At 39.6% G+C, this 20,233-nt stretch overlaps 1 protein-coding gene across 2 annotated transcripts; it reads right to left on the bottom strand.

Annotated features, from left to right (window-relative positions):
- Positions 1 to 492: 492 nt before the first annotated feature.
- Positions 493 to 16,266, bottom strand: dbndd1 (dysbindin domain containing 1). Of its 2 annotated transcripts, none has more exons than XM_031314013.2 (4): positions 15,806 to 16,266; positions 12,091 to 12,234; positions 7,678 to 7,808; positions 493 to 1,389 (listed from the first exon to the last, which is right to left on the bottom strand). In XM_031314013.2, exons 1-4 carry the CDS (start codon positions 15,834 to 15,836, stop codon positions 1,264 to 1,266), a joined length of 432 nt encoding a protein of 143 aa, XP_031169873.1. In that variant the 5' UTR covers positions 15,837 to 16,266; the 3' UTR covers positions 493 to 1,263. The 2 variants fall into 2 exon arrangements, with proteins under 2 accessions (XP_031169873.1, XP_031169872.1); XM_031314012.2 differs by having other exon boundaries at positions 7,674 to 7,808; positions 15,806 to 16,260.
- Between the last annotated feature and the right edge of the window lie 3,967 nt (positions 16,267 to 20,233).

Here is a 20,233-nt window from a genome sequence, read left to right as displayed (position 1 = left end):
TGCGTTATAGCATTCAGAATTATTGGCACTCCTGGTAAAGACAAGCTAAATGTGAGATAAATAAATCAAGTAAGCAGCTATAACCTTTGCTTACAAAGATGTGACTTATTGCATCATGAGTTTGATTCTTCTTTTAAAAGATGATTACAAAATCGTTGGCACTTTGTTGTGTTTTTGGCATTCATGCAAAGCTCATGGAAGTCCACCTGACCATGATACAATTCTCCCTTAATTATCACCCATCAAGTCAATGCATCTACCAACTCTAATTACCTAAGCAGCAGCAATTCTGTCAGCAATCTTTTTTTAATGATAAAAAAATTTGAAAACATTTCTCTAAACAAATTTTGAAAAAAAAAGTACTTGAACTATGGAAGAGTATATTGCATATAGTTTGCTACTTGGTCTGTTTATCTTTTGTGTCATCTGCACCAAATGCCAATAATTCTGGAGGGCACTGTCACTACAATTTAGTGAGAGAAGTACAAAACATTTCAGTTAGGCAATTTTAATAACAACACACATATTTCATTAAGATGGAGAAAGTGTGGTGGATATAAAGAGCGTGGCCTCACTGACATCCACTTCCACTGATCAAGTTACCTTTATTGCAGGCAACAAAAAAAACCCTGTCACATTTTCAAGTCAACACATTAAGTAATAGCCTCACAAGATATTTTATTTTGAACAGCTCTATTGATTTATGTTTCCAATCAAATCCTGGCAATTCAATGTGAATCCCAGTGTCTAGACTTTACATGGAAGGTCTGGCCGACACAATTTCGGAACCAATCTCACCGTTCAGGCCATTACCCATCCTGAGAGGCTGTAAGGATGGAGGTGCTGTTATTCTGCTGACCTCATACCCTGTCTGTCATTCAAAAACAAAGCTTAAAATCATCTGGCAGCCCAGAGTGCATTAAGAACCCCTTTCATGTACACGTGTGTGTGTGTGTGTGTGTGTGTGTGTGTGTGTGTGTGTGTGTGAGAGAAAGAGAGGAGAGGGAGAGAGGAGGAGAGAGTGTGTGTATTGCACATCTCAACATCTTTAGTAAGAGTATATAGCACGTTGTCCAGAGCTCAACCTGAACTCGTCTACTCAGCACCATGAAACATTATGTGAGTGCGCAATGGCAGATGGGGGGCCTTTTGGTCCGCTTTGTGTTCCCACTCTGGCTGTGTCTGTCTGGCTCTGGGTTTTCTCTCTCTGCGTTCTGGCTCTTTCACATCAGAATCACGGCTGCTTCGGCCTCTCCAGCTTCATTAAGGGCTCTGCGGTGTCCGAGTCGCTGTGGTGCTTTCTTTCACGTGGGGGCTCAACTTTTCTGCAGCGTGTCCACGAGGGGGAGCGTGTGTACCCACCTCTGGGCAGCACAGGCTGATGGGAACCTGGGATCCAAACACACAATCCAAACTTGTTATCAACAGGAATCCAGAGTCTTGGCAGATAGAAACATGTAAACAGACACAAGGAAATCACTCTGCACACCCGTTATGTTTCACACAACTTTAAAATAGCTTTAAAATACAGTTCCTTATTTGTTAGTATACACAGCTCAACACCTGCTAAAAGAATATTTATAACTAGGGGTCTTGTAAGATACAGCTCCTGCTTGCTTTTCTTCTAGCCATTAAAAGCCTTTAGTCTATATAGCATGCCTGCACACAAACACACACACACACACACACACACACACACACACACACACACACACACACATATGCATAACAACCATTTCTAGACAGGCCACAGAATGTTGTTTATTCAAGACTACTGGGATCACCCTTGTTACATTTTTGAAATGATCCACAAAAGTATTCATCCACCAAAAAGCTGCTTTCTCTTTGTGTAAGCCATCTTATACCAACTGTTTGTATATTAGACATATTTTATATTAGCCTTGTGGTCATGCAGCTTTACACCACTTTGTGCCGATGTCCAACCTACCAGGAGGACAAAAAGGCAACAGAGGGAAAGACTGATAGAGAGCTAGAAAAATCACTTCCCAGTCTAATGTTGGGTCTGTTAAGTGAAGGTCATACTCAGTACCTGGCATATATTTCTTACCAACGCCACATCCATATCCTCACACACATCAGAGACGAAGAGAAAGGGGGAGGTAGAAAAGACATTGATCTCAGAAGATTGATGGCGTCTCGACTGGATTTTAATGAGGGACAACAACCTCCTCAGCAGCGTGAAGGAGTCTGCTGCAGCAAGCACCAAGAACACCTGCTCATTGACTGCTTGTTGTGTTTATGTGGTTTTATAAATGTGTGTCTGCAATGTGTGTGTTAGGCATGACTTTTTTTTCCCATTCATTGTGTGCATTCAGATTTCTGTTGGCCCCTTATTGCCCTGTCATCTAATTAAACGACTGATAAACATGAATTCAGAACACACAGCACACGTACAGAGGTGTGTTTGCACACATTAGAGGAAAAGTACACATAGCTTTTCCCTTTTTCTCTGTCTCGCTCTCTTACAGTCACATACACAGAGTACCCTGAGCAATGAGGTACTGCACTGTATTCCTTATGTGCTGCTGGCTAGAAGCCATTTGATTCTTCAGTCAGCATGTTGCTGCATGACTTAATGCTTCTGTTCTGAGACACTAGACTCTCCTACGGAAAACCTGTCAAGGCACAGGAAAAACATCATGCACATATATAAATGTCACAATGCCCTTCTCATTAAACCCATTTAAAGGGAAACACTTGTTTTATTTCATTCTATCTCTAGCACATCCCAATCAGTGTTTGTGAACTGAGGCAGTATAGAAGTATTTTTCAAAGATAATAATCTGTAATGTCTTTAAAAAACCTAAAGCGGCCCCAAAGGCAGTGAGTTGAGCTGGAATCTGACCTTTTACATTGAAAGGAGCTTATATAGAGGGTCTAAAGGATAAAGGTCCTAAAGGATAAATGGATAAAAAAACACTAAATGACCCAAGACAGAAAGCTGCTGCTGGACTGCTCCTCGACATCACTGCAGAGTTTTGACAGCAACCTGGAAACACCTGCTTCAGCATCACTGATTAGGGGGTGCCCCGTTGCGTTTTTGCTTGTGTCTGTTCTAGAGTTGTGTTTCCAGTGAGATGTTTCTGTCCTTCCACCGCAAACCCCAAACATAAACTGTCAGAGATGGGACCCTCTTGTGAGACACTGTCTACTATGAATGGACAATGAATTTCTGTTTCTTTTCCTATTTTCTGCATCATTTCATCTCTCTGCATGTCTACTTGTCTACAAATCTTTGGCCAAATTCTTAAAACAAATACCCGTTCTAAAACACAACTCCCATTATTTGGACATGAAAAAAATCAACCAGACAGAACGTAACACAATAGGTTATAGTCTGCAATGTCATCAGTTAAAACCCTGTTACTGCTCCAACGACAAAGCATAGGAGGCCAAAGCTATGCCTGTGGTAGTTTTTCAGGGACGTGGGTGAACGCTATTGTTCGTCAGGCTCATTTGAGTATAAAACAAAGAGCAAACCTACTGGACAAAGTCAACCTTTTGTATGTGCCTTTGGAGCTGCTTGAGAGACGCTTGATGAAGCACTAAGTGCTGTATGTTTTCAGCTACTTGGATATTAAGTACAACTGATCAAGTTCACTAATTGTGGTTGAATTGCCCATGAAACATGCAATCTGAATCAGGCTTTAAGCTGCCAAATAGCTAAAAGTAAAAGAAATTAACATGGGAATGGATAATGGGAAAATGGAAGACAGACAGCAGAGTAAACAAAACAAACAAGATACAAGCATCTATAAATAATGTGGTTGTGTGGTGACTCAGATTATGATTACGGTTTAAATGGCTTTAAACATCGACGAGGCCTTGTTTCCAGCAGGGAAAATTGAATTATTCAAGAAGAACCTACATTTAGCATTAACTCCCTTTAACCTCTCCCTCAACTACATGCCCTCAACGCAATGGCACACACTCAGCAGTTTCCCATACAGAATAATGCTCACACAGCACAGCTCAATACTACCACATTTGCAATGCAACCTTTGACACAAACTAATTAAATCAAACACCTTCTCTTTCTCTCCCACCCTGAACTCACTGATGACTTTGTGGGCAAATAAACTGACGTACTAAAACTCAAAAATTGCCTTGCATGAAGGGCTGAATAATGAGGGAGGTTTAAGGGAATCCAGATAAAACAGAACAGCTGTTTGCATAAATCCTTTCTCTCAAACACGCACACCGTCATTGTCTGCACAGCACAACATCTGAATATGACAATAGAATATCTTTGTTCATGTGTGAAATATATGGTTTAGCAGTTTTTTAATAATCAATAATTTTTTATGACAATGCATTAAGTTTCAAATGACAAAATGTGACAGTGTAATGACTCTGTATGACAAGCATTAGCATCTTATTGTATCTCCTGCACAATATATCAGATGTTGTTTGATGGACACTTTCATCCAAAATTACTCACAACACCAAAACTGTCATGCAATTGCAAGTGCTTAATACCAGAGACCATTATAGAACAGCTGTGTGTTTCATGTCTTTCGTGATCATATGATTCTTTGTACATATTGTGTAGCCCTATATGCAAAACACCTGTTACTCTACAGTATTTGTCCGCAGACTCTCTACAGCACGTGTCAAACTCAAGGCCCAGGCTCACAGCAAATTTTGGCCCGACTTATTGTGCACCACACCAAAAAAATCAGGAAACTGTTTTTCATACTGTAATTATGCGACACTGCCGTGCAGAATTTGACGGATTTGCCGACTTTGAGACTCAGAATTCCCCACAGAAGCAGAGCGTTTTTTAATATTCAGGCTGTGAAACAGGTTGTTGTGAGTCGGCTGGGTGGCAGCTGCTTTTAAAAATGTAATGTTTGTTTTTCATGACTTGCTAAATTCTACGATGGCTAAGAAACTTTTTTGCTGACTTTTTTAGGGTTTTATGTCGACCAAACTGTATGTGAGAAAGCTATATAAGACATGCAATAATACAAAGTTAATTGATTTTTTTTTGCTAAATAAAAGCATGTCAATAAACTCAACATGTCTGGGCCTTATTGTGATCGTCATGTCCAGTGTGGCCCTTAGTGAAATTGAGTTTGACACCCCTGCTCTACAGCAATGTTGGTGGCTGCATCTACATCTGGGACGGTATCCTTCCTCTGTACAAGCTGTATCTGAGGCAGACATAGAGACAGAGATTAGGAATGAAGAATAAAGACAATCTAAGGGACAGAGGATGAAGGAGAGGAGGATTGTGTCTGTGGTGAGTGTGAGACAAAACAGCTCACAGGTAGAAATGAGAGATTTCTGGAAGCAAGTCAAAGAAAGGCGCTGCACAAAATGATCCATCTCAGGTCGAAAGGACTTTTTTTACGAGGAAGAAATGTTTGCCACATTCTCAGTTGGCTGATCTATTTTTATTCACGGTTTATGCAAGTAAAAATACAAGAGTGAATGACACACACTGCATTTATTAACAATACAAACAGACCACCTCAATCCGTCATCTGAATATGTCATTTTGAGAGTGCAAATATTTAATCATTGTTAGGATTTTGTTTTTCTCACAGGTCTGATGCTGTGTAAATAAAACCATTTAACATCATAACAGTGAAATACAACTGTATGTGTCAGCTGACAGCAGGACTTCATCTTGATGAACAGAAAGCAGAGCAGCGGATGTGAGGCCTCGGATTGAAAGCCTCTTGGCTGTTGCATTGCCTGCAGCTGGCTACTGAAAAGCAGCTGTGGCCTGTGACTAACAATAGGCTGAGGGAACTTGGTGTGGTGGTGTTGGAGAGGACAGCTGAGAAGAGTGGACAAGCTAAAATTTGTTTAGTCTGCTTGGCTGTGGGAACATGGGTTCAAAGTGCAAGGAGGTAAATATGTATGTCACATACTGGAATAATTTACAGACTTGTTGTTTGAGGCATAAATTGTGCCAGTCAAATTCAAGATTTGGCAGTGGTGTACATGAATTTGCATTTAAGAAGCTGTAAAACATTTTGGAGCCATCATCATTAATCAAACTGAACTGAAGTGAATCAAATCATGACATAATGTGATATCTAATGATACATCAAATCTAAAAGAATCTAATTACTGTTGGAATAATTGGTTCCCCCCATTTTATATAAAGTCATCAATTCATAAGTAAAACATTAATATAAATCCCCTGATTTCACTTTTTAAAGTAGCATAGTTATTTTGTGTTTAACAACAAGATGATAAAACTGATAAGAAGTGATTATATGTTATTATTCTTTGACCGTGCAACCCAGACTGGCAACTTGCCTGCAAGTGTTTAAGACATTCAAATCTTAAAGTTAACAGACTACAGTGCTACCAAGCCACACTATACACTATGTGCTCAGCAACAAACAGCAGACACAGTTAGCGACTAGCTGGTGAACATAGTGGAGCATTTAGCAGCTAAAGAGCCAGATATTTCAATCAGACATTCATCAGGTGGCCAGAAACACAACTCCAAATGAATTATAATGTTGCTCTGCTGGATGTGTTACTAGGAAACTGTTTGCTAACAAGTTCATATCAACTTAAGGTGTTAATATGTCAATGTTGTGTCCACAACTTGCTTCTGCTGCCCCTGAGTGTGCAAACAAATATTTTATTGCAAGTTTAAGTAAACCTGTTGCTATGATCTAGTGTAGCTCGTTTGGTATAGTAACTCCATGATGGTGATGATCTGGACAGCACTAAAGCTGTCTTACACTACATCTTAGCACTAGCAGCAGTGAGAAATAAACTGTGTGTGCCTTGATTAAGAATCCTCTCAGAGTATATAATAAACTGGAATACTGTTTTAAGTTTTGGTAAAAACTTAAAACAGTTTTTATTTTACTTGAACACAATGTTCTCTACACTCGACAATCCACAAGGTTTGACTAAAAAACAAAGAACATGGGTCTTTCTTGCACATGAGACGAGCCTCTGCACTTTAATTTAAATAACTGGCTGTGGAGCTGCAGACAGCAGCATATAGCCAGATGGCTCACTGGGACCATAACTCACACTTAACAAGCTGTGCCATGATATGGAACATTAGTAATAAACAGAAAAAAGTCGGAAGGGAGATAATGCTGTTTTTGTTAAAGGAGGAGATGCTATAATAAGAACTACAAGAGAAAAATAAAAGCAATAGAAGCATGTAGAAAGAGTATGAGGAAGTTTTAGATAATGGTTTGTCTGACAATCCAAAATATGTTCACTGTGTTTCACTGGATCAAACAGTGAAGTCCACCATAAGGTTCTTTTAAGTCACTGTCACCAGAATGATAAATATCTGTTTTGAACCTATTACGTATTCTCAGTCAAAGAACGAGAATTGGTTACACCCCTAGTCTATGACAGTATTACAATTGGAAGTCTGACATTTTTATCAAGAAAAATGTGATGTTTTAAAGTGGGACAGTCCATGCACAGAATACATAATATTTGTAAGACATTGTCTAAACTTTGTCGATGGACCTTTAAATCTTGAGGTGGCATGAAATCCTGTGTGAATGCCGAGAGGCAGGAGAGTCGGAGGAGGAGAGAGTTCACCGTCCGCGTGCAGGATGAGGCTCACAGGTCATAAATAAAACATTGGAAAGATTTTGTGCTTCCTTGTGCGGATCGGGAGAAAGATGTTTATTTTTAGCAGGCCTTACCTGATGGTGACTCGTGGTTCTCCTCATCAGAATCAGCAAAGACTTCAGCCAGTTCCTGGTCAGACATGTCAGTCAGCTCAGTCAGATCCAGGAGGTCAAAGTGCACCTCCAAAGACGACACACTACTCAGTGGTTCTGAGGCAGACAGAGAAAACAGCATACTTTTAGTCTGAAAGGAGATTGAGAGATTAAAATGATCCACTTGTTTCTTGCTGACAGTGCAGAAGAAAAGCAGCTCTTTAAAAAGAAGTTGGTGATAAACTGCATTTATTCTCAACACAGAGCTCCTCAGCTCATCATGTAGTGCTCTTGACTCTTCATTGTACGCATAATCAGATCAATAGCTGGCTCTTGCAGCACTATTGTAAAATCAATTTCAACAAAGACTTTTTTACGATTTAACTTTTATTTGTAGCCTACATCTCTTGCTCTCTATTTCAGAAAAATATTTCACACAGTAAATTTGAATCTTTAATCTGCCTCAGAGTTCATCACTGTAGTCTCTGTTTCAGCAGCATGACACCTGCGTGTTAATACAGGCAGTCACTGAAGAATTGAAACAAGAGATAAAGTAAGACGAGATGAAAATAGCCAGTTCTTTAACGCATTGTGGTCTCCTCCATCTTTCCCCTGGGTGTGTTGCACCTGTTCATTTCTGCACAGGATTCCTCGGCAGGAAGGAGTCACTCCACAGCGCTGTGGAGATAGGTCTGGCAATGCGAGACCTTAATGCTGCACACAACAGGGTCAAATTCACACATGGTGTGCGTCAATGTGGCATGCTCAGCATTCCAATCAGTCTGCCTCCAAAGCTAAAATTTTAATGTAATATATGTAAAGTGAAATTTATTCGAAGACTGTAATACATGCATAATTCCTAGCAAAGGTCCAAGAACATCTGCTCAAGCCAAGGAACAGATTCTATGTAATAGAGCTGAACTAATCCACCATGATAGTAAGAAAGATGCTTAGGGACTGCACTGAGGCAAACGGAGGTGTGTTTGTATTTCCTTATGAATCAGTGGATGCTTGTCTGCCATGCAACGTCAAGTCTGAATGAAACAGTTCACTGGTTGTTTGTGGGCATGACTTTGTGGAGAAAAACGATGGGTTACATGACAGGTTGAAAGCTGTTATTATCCCATGTCGTTGGGCTGCTGTTTTGCAGGCTGTTTAGGTCAGTGCTTCAGCTTGAAGAGGCAAAGCCCACTCTCCTGCTGCTCTTTGTCTGCTGTTATATCTAATTTCCTGTATCGTCCTCCTGATAGAGCACATATTGATTTAAAGAAGACTGATCATCATGCTGAAGCAGTGGCTGGTGATTGTGTCCATGTTTCAACAGATTTTTAACTCCAAATAAAACACATTCCCTTAAAACAAGTGATTTCTCATCCTTCTTTGCAGTAATCACCTGTGGGATCCCCCAGGGCTCCATTCTAGTCCCCATTTATTTGTTTCTCTATATGTTATAAATTGGATAAATCATTGCAAACATATTCACATATATTCACACACATTAACTCTCACATTAAAACCCAACCCCAGGGCACCGGGTAGCTCACCTGGTAGAGCGCGCGCCCATATACAGAGGTTTACTCCTCAACGCAGCGGCCACGGGTTCGACTCAACTTGTGGCCCTTTGCTGCATGTCATTCCCCCTCTCTCTGTCCCCCCTCTCATGTCTTCAGCTGTCCTATAAATAAAGGCCTAAAATGCCCAAAAAATAATCTTAAAAAAAAAAAAGAAAAAACACACTCTAATGTTGGATATCTGAGGACAAATTAAAAGCAAATTAGTAAGAATGCTATTTGGTTTAATGTGATCATTCATGCTATATAACCCATTCCTGTTTAAATCATAGAAGGTTTTAACCACTGACTAAATACCACATACATGTGTCGTTTTTAGCACCATGGTTTCTTGTACGCTTACAGGTTACCACTTAAATATAAAATGATTTGAAGCTTCTTAGCCTGTTGTGCCATCCTGACAATGCAAATTTCTAACTTCTATATCAGCAGCATATCTATTTTCACCCCCTTTTCAGGAAGAGTGAAGAAACTAGAAAGCAGTGAATCAGGCAGGTTGGAATTTTTGGAGGAGATAAAGAGAAACGAGGGAGAGACAGGATGATGGGAGAAGAGGGAGAGATGAAGCTAGGTAAGAAGGAAATAAAACAACAAATAAGAGGGGAAGGGAAAAAAGATAAAGTAGATGGAGAGGAAGGAAGGCATTATGTAAAACAAAACACTAACTGCATTATTTTCAATTGGCTACAAGGTTATTCCCTTTCTGCTGCACTTGTTTTTAACCACCTCTTCCCAACGTCTTTTTTCCTCTCCCACACCCTTTCTCCTTGAATAATTGATCAGTATGATTTCTCTCCCAGGCAGACACACTGAAAACAACTGCCTCCATCTCAAAAGCCATTCAGAGGAGCTTTGAGACGCCAGTGTGGAGGACTGACAATAGAGAATTCACACTGAGACAAAAAAAATATATGTTGTGCCTGAAGTAGATGGGAAATGTAAAAGACCACTGCCTCTTCTTCTTACAGCAAGCATACAGCCTGGTGGCCTATAAAGTCAAATGTGTCTCTTCTGATCTGTTTCAACTTCTCCTTGGCATATTTCTTTATTTTTTCCACATGCCCTTAATCTCACAGTTAATATCCATGTCTTTGTAGTTAATGTGTGTGTGAAAAGTAAAATGATGTTTCCTTTAATTCAGAATCTCAGTGAGACAAATAATTGTTTGCATGCTGTCAATTTGATGTTCTATAAAATATTTTACTTTCATTTTGATTTTCCTGCATGTAGAAAGGCACAGACAGATTCAACTGATGGAACAAAGAATAGGAAGGATGGGTTAGAGGGAGGAGTTTACATTTGAGAACAGGATAAGGGAGCAGAGGGGATGTGCCTTGCTTGCTGGATCTGTGTAATCCCCTTCCCCTCTCTAATGGCTCATCAGGGTGCTGAGGTCATCAGTCAAGCCTGAGCAGCTTGTAATGATGACCGGGAGAGAAGATGATTGATTAAAGGCTAAGGTACTGAGATAGTATATTAAACAAGCAATGCCAAAGAATGTGTTCTCTAAACAACATATTCTGTTGCAAGTATTGTTTTATTCTCACAGTGACTGAGCATTCAGACACTTGTCCATACTTTTCCAACAACTGACAGCTTACTATTCATGCTGTGATTTCTAAGTCCATCAAAATTAAAACATGTTGCAAAACTCCAGTATGTAATTCTTTATTCATCACCCTGATGGAAAAAAAGTAAAAATGTTTGATGAATAAAGCATGGTTTACTCTTATTTAAGCTGTAAAATAAGCGTTTCGAATCCCACATTTCTCTGTTCTTCCCTTTAACTTCTGGTTTCTGCTATTAAAGATCAATTCAAACAGATGAACACTTTTTTGCTCTAAAGCTACTGAACAGCAGTCCCCATGAATTTTTAATAATCAATTCCATCCACCCAATCACAATAACAAAAGGAAAATGTATGTACTGTACCTGCATGTTTTTTTTTTGTGATTTAGTTGTCAGTTGGTTTGTGGCATATATAAATATATGTAAAACTGTGGTCTCCCTTTTTGGAGATACAAGTGCAACACTAGGAAGTGATGAATGAAACTGCAATGTGGCTCTGTGGACAAAAGCCTTAATGAATAATCTCTATAAAATTTAAACAGCAGGTAATTTTTTTTATTTGATTCCTGATTTCTCATTTTCCTTTCATTCTCTTTGCTTAATAGCCAAATACTATTAACTGTCCTGCCAGGTGGCACGGCTAGTTAGTGTGTCACGTTAAATCATTGAGACACAGACATTGGCCTCTGAATGAGTTGTCTCTCTGAAAAACTGTTTGGTTAGTGAAGCTGATAAAGGTTGCCTTGTCACTCGTGTAGCTCCAGTATCTGTGTCTGTGCCTTGGGCTCTGAGTCTGGCACGTACAGGGCAGCCTCTGTATGGGACTGATGCACAATGAGTCCTTTCAACCAAGCTGCAGTGGTTTTTGAGAATGTGGGACCAGAAAACCTAAAATAGGCAGCGATCAATCAGTGTGTTTAAAGCTCAGAGAAGATCAACCTGGACTCTACTGTATGAGCATGTAGATAGTCCAGAATTATATGCAGGAAATGGTATATGTGAGATTCATTATGTGTTACTACATTTTACTGTAGATCGATCCACGGATAAGAAGCAGAAGCAGGATATCCTCTACCCTCCTTATTCAACATTCCTCTTCTCTTTCTGTGTTGGAGGCATTTGCTATTGATCAGGTATCTTGCTCAAAGCCTTTTCCACCCATAATTAGCCTGTAATGCCTCTTTACCACCAATGAATATTCATCAATGTTTCACATTCTTATTATCGCCTTCTCTTTACCCTCTTCGCCTGGTACTTACGTCTCTTCTCTGTGATGTGCAGCAGGCTAGCAGTGTGCCCTGACAGGCCGCCCTCCTCCTCCCCTGCTGGGTGGTGGAAAAACTCCCTGGATAGGTCACCTGAGCTGGAGGACTTCAGCAGCTTCTGGATGTCTTTATTGGGCTCTATCAGCACACATAGACACAGTAACAGATAGTGAGAGGGAGCAAAGAGAACTAAAAGGTGGAGATATTGATCATAGGTTTTTAGATTGTTAATAAAGGATTACAGAGATGCTGGATTATTTGCTCTCCATACTTGAACTGTAGTTCTCAGGTCTAGATCTAAACCAGAACAATTTAAATCAGCAAGAAATTGCAATACAATCTACAAAGACACATCTCGGGGTAATGAAGGGGAAGAAATCACTTAAGGGATCCTGAAGTACTGAAAGAGGTCAATGTTGGTTCCAGTGTCTGTCAGTCGCGTTTGGTGATTATCCTCCGTATGTAACCAATGTTATGTTTTCCCACTCAATTACCAAATCCAAACCTAACACTAATCACCTGCTTGAGTATCCAAATGTTTGTTTTCCTCTAATATATTCTTTACAACATTCAAACAGTAAGTCTACACACTGCCTTTTGTCAGTCCTGTATCAATTTCTGTTTGCATCTATGTGCATATGTGTATACACAGTGTTAAATGTTTCATAGATGTGTGATTACTTAGAAGGAGATTGGTTTACTTGGCTGTGGGCAGACATCTAATTCAACAGTTGTTACATTATGTCATTTTATGTCTATAAAGAAAATGCATTCTGAGAGCCTGGCCACGCTCTACAATACATTCAAAATAGAAGAAAACAGTTCACACAGGCTATTACCAAAGTCTGAAAATAGAGGCTTCTTAAAATAGCATCCCTTCAAGTATGCACAGACTCTGTTTGACACAGCTGAAACATAGTGAGGTATGTGATGAGGCTGAGTGAGGTAAACTATGTCAATTTCCAAATTACAGGAGGCTGAAGTGATGTGATGACAAATAGAGCATGTTGGATAAAATCATACGTTTATTAACAAAGTGAATGAGTACTACATGTTTGAAAAAATATATTTAAAATCATAACAGAAAAAAGACCCATCGGTGTGTATGTAGCGACATTTAGCAAAAATGACGGCAGAGCTGATGGAAAGAGGTGTGGGAGTATAGCAGATTCCTGATGGACATCACCAGATGGCTGTGAGGTTATTTCTACTTGCAGTATGCTCCAAGACAGTTGAATTTCTCATATCAGATTAAAAGCGTTGTTACAGTTAAGGCCAAGCCAGAACATGAGGGATTCTGCTTTCACCCTGAGAAGCACAGTGTTCATTGCTGGCTATTGATTGATTTCCCCAGCGAGGAGCCACAGAAACGGAACTAACTATAAAGTTACCTCTGCGGTTATAATGAAATGTTTGTTCAATATTTAGACTATCAACCAGCAGCTTTGGTTTCCATTTTCATCACCTTCTTCAGCAAACACTCATTGCAGAAATAATGCAGGACTTTTTTACCATTGTTTTGAGGCAGTTTATTATCCATCCCTCCATCCAAGCTCTAATCTTATCCATTAATCCTAAAATCCGTTTTTTTCCCTGGGGAAATGTCATCACAAGAGTAGTGGGCTGTTGGAGTGAATTTAGTGAATTCACAAATGAAAACACATTTCCCATGTTTTAATGAGCTATCTGTGTTGTAGAATAGACATGACCTTTCTGTAAGTTACATAAAGAAATGACTCCTGTTTTAGACTACAGATACACTTACCATCCAAGACATAAACCTGTGTAGCTATACTGCTTCCTGCTGTTCTATTCTCACGTTTGTGTGCTCATATATTCTCAAGTGTTTTGTATTTTGATAGAAGACCAGTCTGGCTTTCAGTCAAGATTTTTATCGGTGACAGAAGAAAAGAGCTTTCAAGAAAGTCAGAGGATTATCTGTGTGTGAAGGTTTACACAGATTGCCTGATCTAGCCACCACCTGCCGAACCGGCTGTGAAGAAGCTAGAGCAAATAACAAGAATATAAGTTGCTGCTGGTAAAAGACAGTCAGTTATCAGAAATGTGGTCTTTTCAGGCAAATCAGGCACCTATCTTGAGGTTCAGCAGTGACTGGCTGTGAATCATCTAACCCTAGACACAGATGCATGGAGATTAAAGGAGAGAGAGAGAGAGAGAGAGAGAGAGAGAGACAGAGAGAGAGAGAGACAGAGAGACAGAGAGAGAGAGAGAGAGAGAGAGAGAGAGAGAGAGAGAGAGAAAGAGAGAGAGAGAGAGAGAGAGGATAAGAATGATGTAGTGTACGTTTGCCAAAAGTTGAATCAAATTTAGTTGCTCAGTTCAATAAATCAATCATTTGTAGGAGGAGGAATTATCATCCTCTCTCAACACCCTTTTCGCTAGGTCATTGTGCTTGCTGATGGCTGTCCATCGTGATAGTAATTTGTTTTTTAATTGTACAATATACTCAGCAATGAGCATTTCTATACACAATTCTCTAAAAATAGATGTGCACAGGGAATGAGTTAAGAACATGTTGACTCCAGAATTTATTTTCCAAACAGTTTAGGCATTTTCCATCAATATTTCATTCTAATCCTCCCAAGTAGGGCTGCAAATGTTAATTTGGTACAAATATTGCTCTCCAGAAGTCACACTTTGTGACCCTAACCTGTGATACATCATTATAATGGCGTTAACTCTAATTCAATCTCATCCTAATGAACAAATAATATCCCAATTTGTCATGGGTGGGCCGTCAGCATGAACATATAGTGCTCTGTAAACAATGATAAGTGGAACAAAGCCATGCCAGGAAAAAAGCATCTCCCATTATATCTGCTGAAATGGCAACTTATAGTTGCAGTGCAGAGACATTGTTTGACCCCAAGGTACAATAGAGTAATAAAGCAACATTGTAATAGTGGTTGAATGCACATTGTAGGTTCAGAGGCAGCTAATGTAATATACTGACAAATAAACTACCCTTCTACTGCTCTGCCTCACATTATGAGATAGCTTTTAATGTAGCAAAGCAAATGTTAATAATCTGTGATATCTTAAGACATTTGATACCATAGAATACTTAGCATAAACTTTATATAAACAAAGATTACATACATTATCAGCACTTTGAATGATTAGATGTTACAGAGCAATAATGGCACAGAGGCATTGTGCAGTGCTACCACACAGCACAGGCTTCTCTGGATGGCCTTTACACAAAGGCCATATGCGTCCACTATTGTACTGCAATTTGTATTTCATCAGTCCAGCTTTTGCATGGTTGACCTACAATGTGTGGATATAAAATGACCTGTACTGATAGGCAATAGGTTAAAAATGAAGATGAATGTAGAAATTAACCCTCCATAATTGGATCCTAGGAGATGAAATGATCAAAGACAGAGTACTGGTGGACTGCTATATTTAAACCTAACATATATCAGTGACTAAATCTTGCCTAGACAATCAGAAAAATTTAGTTACATGATTTAAAACCAGCTCCTCTGACAAATAGTATTAAGTCCCACCATCGAGAAAGTGTCTATATATTAAAACATGCTGTTTTAAGAAAGACATTAACTTAACAGCAGGCAGGGTATCAAAAGCACAAGTTATTCTAAAGACAAAGACACTCTGCAACAACCATGCTAATGTGACAAAAGCAGTAGCACAGAGAAAAGAAAGAATAGAAAATGTCTCTTACCTGGGCTCCCGGCCCCTCCCTGTGCCTCCATGCAGCTCAGCCGAGAGTGTCCTGCTGTTCACTACACCAGCATCGGAGAGTGGAGGAGACAAACAGGGAGGGAAGAAGGGAGAGGCAAGGGGAGAGTGTGTCTGTGCATATGAGAGAGACTAGGGTGGGGTGGGTGAGTGGGTGGGTAGACACAGCGAGACCTCAGCTCTCCAAAGACTCTGCTCCTCCTTCTTTTTTCGTCCTCCGTTGTTCTAGATTTCCCAAACAGGTGATGTTTGTTTCTCCTCTCACTGAGTCCACCTGCCCCGCTCTGCCATCAGAGCCGTCTGAGTGCTGCACTGCCTCACTGAGCGACTCCACCACCGAGAGGGAGGTCTGGGAACAGCGACATCACTGCAAATGGCTAAGCCACTTGTTTTAGTAAATGCAGCATTGTGAGGCTTGGCTTGGTATGTACAGAATACACAGAGAGAGAGAGAGAGAGAGAGAGAGAGAGAGAGAGAGAGAGAGAGAGAGAGAGATTCAGGGCAAAAGAGAGAGAGAGAGAGAGAGAGAGAGAGAGAGAGAGAGAGAGAGAGAGGGCTGAGCTGGCAGCCTGCCCAGACTGAGTGAAAGAGGGGAGGTCTATGGACCACTGGAAGGAGGACATTGTGTGTGTGCCTGTGTGTGAATGAGTACCCCTGTGTGTATGTGCTGGACTGTAGCATTACAATTTGAACACTTGAAGGTAAGTTATTAAACCTTATGGGTCATTCAAATAGGCACAGCTCAGGCAGGCATGGTGCCTGGATGACAGCAAGGCAGATGATTAAAAGAGATATGTGGCAATCAAACACAGTTTAAGAACATGACAAATAATAGATATAACCATCAAGGGATTACTTGTCTGTGATACAGGATGGAAATCTGAATTCCATGCCTTCAGGAAAGCAGGAAATGGTGCTTCTTTCTGCTGAAGGGAATCTGTTGGTAGAGGTCACCCTCTAGTGGCAGGAGCTGACTCCTTCAGATATATGTGATTTGTCTTGTTCATATGTGATACTGGTGTCATGCCTGAAAACCACCAGAAACCATCATCATGGTCACACCTGTCGTCTACTTCTGTGACTAGAGTCTGCCACAAGAAGCAACTAAAGAACAATCAAAACTTCTTTCTGCTTTGGTTTAAATCCGGAGTGTGGAGAGGTGCCAGTTTTCCTCTTGGGCCTCTTGCCCTTAAGCTAGGCACTGAACCCCCATTTGCTCAGGGCACCTGTCCATGGGCAGCCCCCTCGCTCTGACACATCTCCATTAATGCTTGTGGATAGGCAGGCTGTTTATGACAATGTGTTGGTATAGGTGTTTGTGCATGTGTGTGTATTTAGGGCCTGTGTGTGTAATGTGTAAAATAACAAAAGGGTGAAAAAGTTAATTTTCCTTCGATAGAATATTGGTATGCTTTCTTTCGTTAGCATTGTCGTTGTGAGCATGTTAGCATGCTGGCGTTAGCATTTTAGCTCAAAGCACAAAGCCTCACACTCACAGAGCTGCTAGCATGGCTATAGACTCTTGTTGCTGTGCTGTGTGTTCAGTGTTTTCTTCATAAATGTTCCAGAACATTTACTGTCATAAACATTACACTGTAACTTGCAGGCTGTAACCTAAAGTGTTACAAAAAATACAAACAAATGTTGATCCATATGTCACAGAATGATATCATGCAGGATGGAGGAATACTGTATTTTCATTTAATAAAATCACAGAACAAAATCAGTCTCCTTCAAACGCTGTCCTTTACATTTGAGGATTTAATTGTGGACCTCTACTATAGGCCCTTTTCCACAGATGACTTTTCTTGTTATGTACCTACTGTTTATATTATTAAGTTACTGGAATTTTTAAAATATTTCGCCTTTTTAATACTGCAAACCACAGTTTGTTTTTTTTTCAAATACAAGTACTATTCTCATATGTTTACTAAGTGCTGGATTGTATGGTGTAACTTTGTTTAATTCACTTTACTTTAATTCAATGTGTATCCAGTTAAATAAAGTTGTGACAGTTATGTATTTAAGTGACAAAGATCCTTATAAGTTCACAAGTATAATGTTTTTCCCCCCTCATGTCTGATAGCTCCTTGTATAGAAGAGTGCTCACCAGCAGAGGAGGACTCTTCTCATTTTCTGAATACCAGTAGAAGAATGTCAAACAGTTCTTGTTCTCCAAGACCTCTGGCTTTACTGGGATACTTCAGACCATCTGCAACTACTTCAAAACCACCACAACTATATCCACTGGAATTTCACTGCAAAGTCCTTACCAGTATGACTGCGGGAAACATGACTCAAGCACCACAAGGGCTCACATTCAGACTGCAGAGCTTTAATGTTGTCATTTCAGGGAGTTAAAGTACACCGTGAAGAGATGGGGTTCTTTTATGGGAATGCAGTATCCAGATTATACACACATACTGATGTAAATATTGATAACTACCTGCAGAAGATGAAGGTCAAAGTGGGTGGACATTATATTTTTTATAATAATTCTCTGCAGTTCAATTACTGCTGAACAGCAGCACACAACACATAAAGGCCTGAAGGTGGTGCTCCAGTTTAACTCACAGTAAGATTTACTGTAGGAAGAGAAAGACGACAGAAGCTACAGAAATAGGAACAGAAAATATATTAAATCTAGTAAAAACTCAGCAAACAAAACCAGTACTGGGATATCAGTGTTTCAACAGAGGCACCATGCTGCTGTTCAACCACTGTGTTCCTCCTTTCTCCTTCAGTTTTTTTGTCTAACTGACACCTAAACAATGGAAGTGTACTGAACACATCTGGTAAATTAATTTTGTTTTTGTTTTTGTTTTTAAATGCAATAAATTAAAATGCATATACTGGTAGCGGAGGTCCACCTGAAGATGGACATCACATCTTCATCTGAAACCCAAATCCAAATGTTCAGATCTTTCAGAATTTTTAAGGTTGCTTATGAAAAGCCTGTAGAACCGGGACATGCACAGGTACAGGCTAATGTTACCCGGGCAACAGCCCGATTTCCCTTATTGGCTCAGTTAACCATCTGGAAAATAAATGTTGTCTTTATTTTTGAATTAGCTTTTTTTCCTGTTGTGGCAGTCCATCATTAGTAAAGTTGAGTACATTTTCTGACAGAAACAATATGTGGTGCAGGCATGAAATATAGGCTTCTTGTAATTAAAATACATTAGTTTGAAATTTGTGCTGAGCGTCACGAAAAAAAAAGATTAAAATAATGTTGATTTTATAATAAATAATGTCAAATAAAACGTGGACAGAGGTACATATATCCCATGAGACCAGGTTGAAAACATCACTGTGGCCTCCATCAGCAAGTTCAAAATCCTCTGAGACATTTTAGTTGAGTTATGAGTCACTTCCTGTTTGGTGAGTTGATAAAATGTTTTTACTTCTCGTCCTAAAAGAAGACAGAAACATGTTGGGACTGATTTCCTCTGATGCATTTAAATGAGTTCAGGCAAAGGCTTTTCACAATTAGAGAATCCTTTGTGAAACAGAAAAACAAATGGCTAAGATGGGATTTGACCTCAAAACCTAAAGACTGTGGAACAGTTTCTCTTCCAACTGAGCTATCAAGCACTAACAATTTATCACAATATTTTAATTAAGGTTAACTTCACAGAGTTGGTTGACATCTGTGACGCAGGTTTCAGGTTATTCAATGGCTAGATACATGTATTACACTATATTAAAGGGTTTTGATTGGTTATCAGTTAAGTCTTGGAAAGTGTTAACTTTTTTTTAAGGATTAGCAGCACATTTAAAATGTTTTTAATGGATTATTGTTTTTAATGGATTATCTGCATGTTTAAGAGGTTTAAGGGGCAACAGAAGGAAAAGACAAACTTTGTTTCTTTGCAAGTTGATGAAGATGATGTTTCTTCTTTCTTAGCCCCAGAGATGGTCCAGCAGGGAATGACATTGACTGACACTCAGTAGATGTGAGTTCAAAACGCGCCTAAGGTAAGCCCCACAGGAGTGTTTGTGATGGATGTGGTTTCATTGTGGTTTCGTACATGATTTCAACTTGCAAACTTTCAACATCGATTTCAACTTTCGAAATTTTCCATCAATTTCAACTTGCGAATTTCCAACATCAATTTCAACTTGTGAATTTTCAACATCGATTTGAACTTGCGAATTTTCAACATCGATTTCAACGAGTTTCAGAATTTCTATTTTTAAAAAGTAATTAACTGTTATCAACACACTTTGTGTCATGTAACCTTTAACACAGAAAGAGAGATAATAAATATTAAAGAGACTGTCATTCCCCAATAAAATTTCCAAAATCGTTTGTGCAATTACGACCTATATTTACATTTATAGTGGCGCTGGCCTCTAGTGGCCATAGTAGTTATGATGGGAGAAAACCAGGAAGTAAGGTCACAAACTG

This window comes from Sander lucioperca, chromosome 3, assembly GCF_008315115.2.
Source record: "Sander lucioperca isolate FBNREF2018 chromosome 3, SLUC_FBN_1.2, whole genome shotgun sequence".
Lineage (NCBI taxonomy): Eukaryota > Metazoa > Chordata > Actinopteri > Perciformes > Percidae > Sander > Sander lucioperca.
The sequence above is the reverse complement of the archived record's forward strand: the minus strand, read 5'-3'. Positions and strand labels throughout refer to the sequence as shown.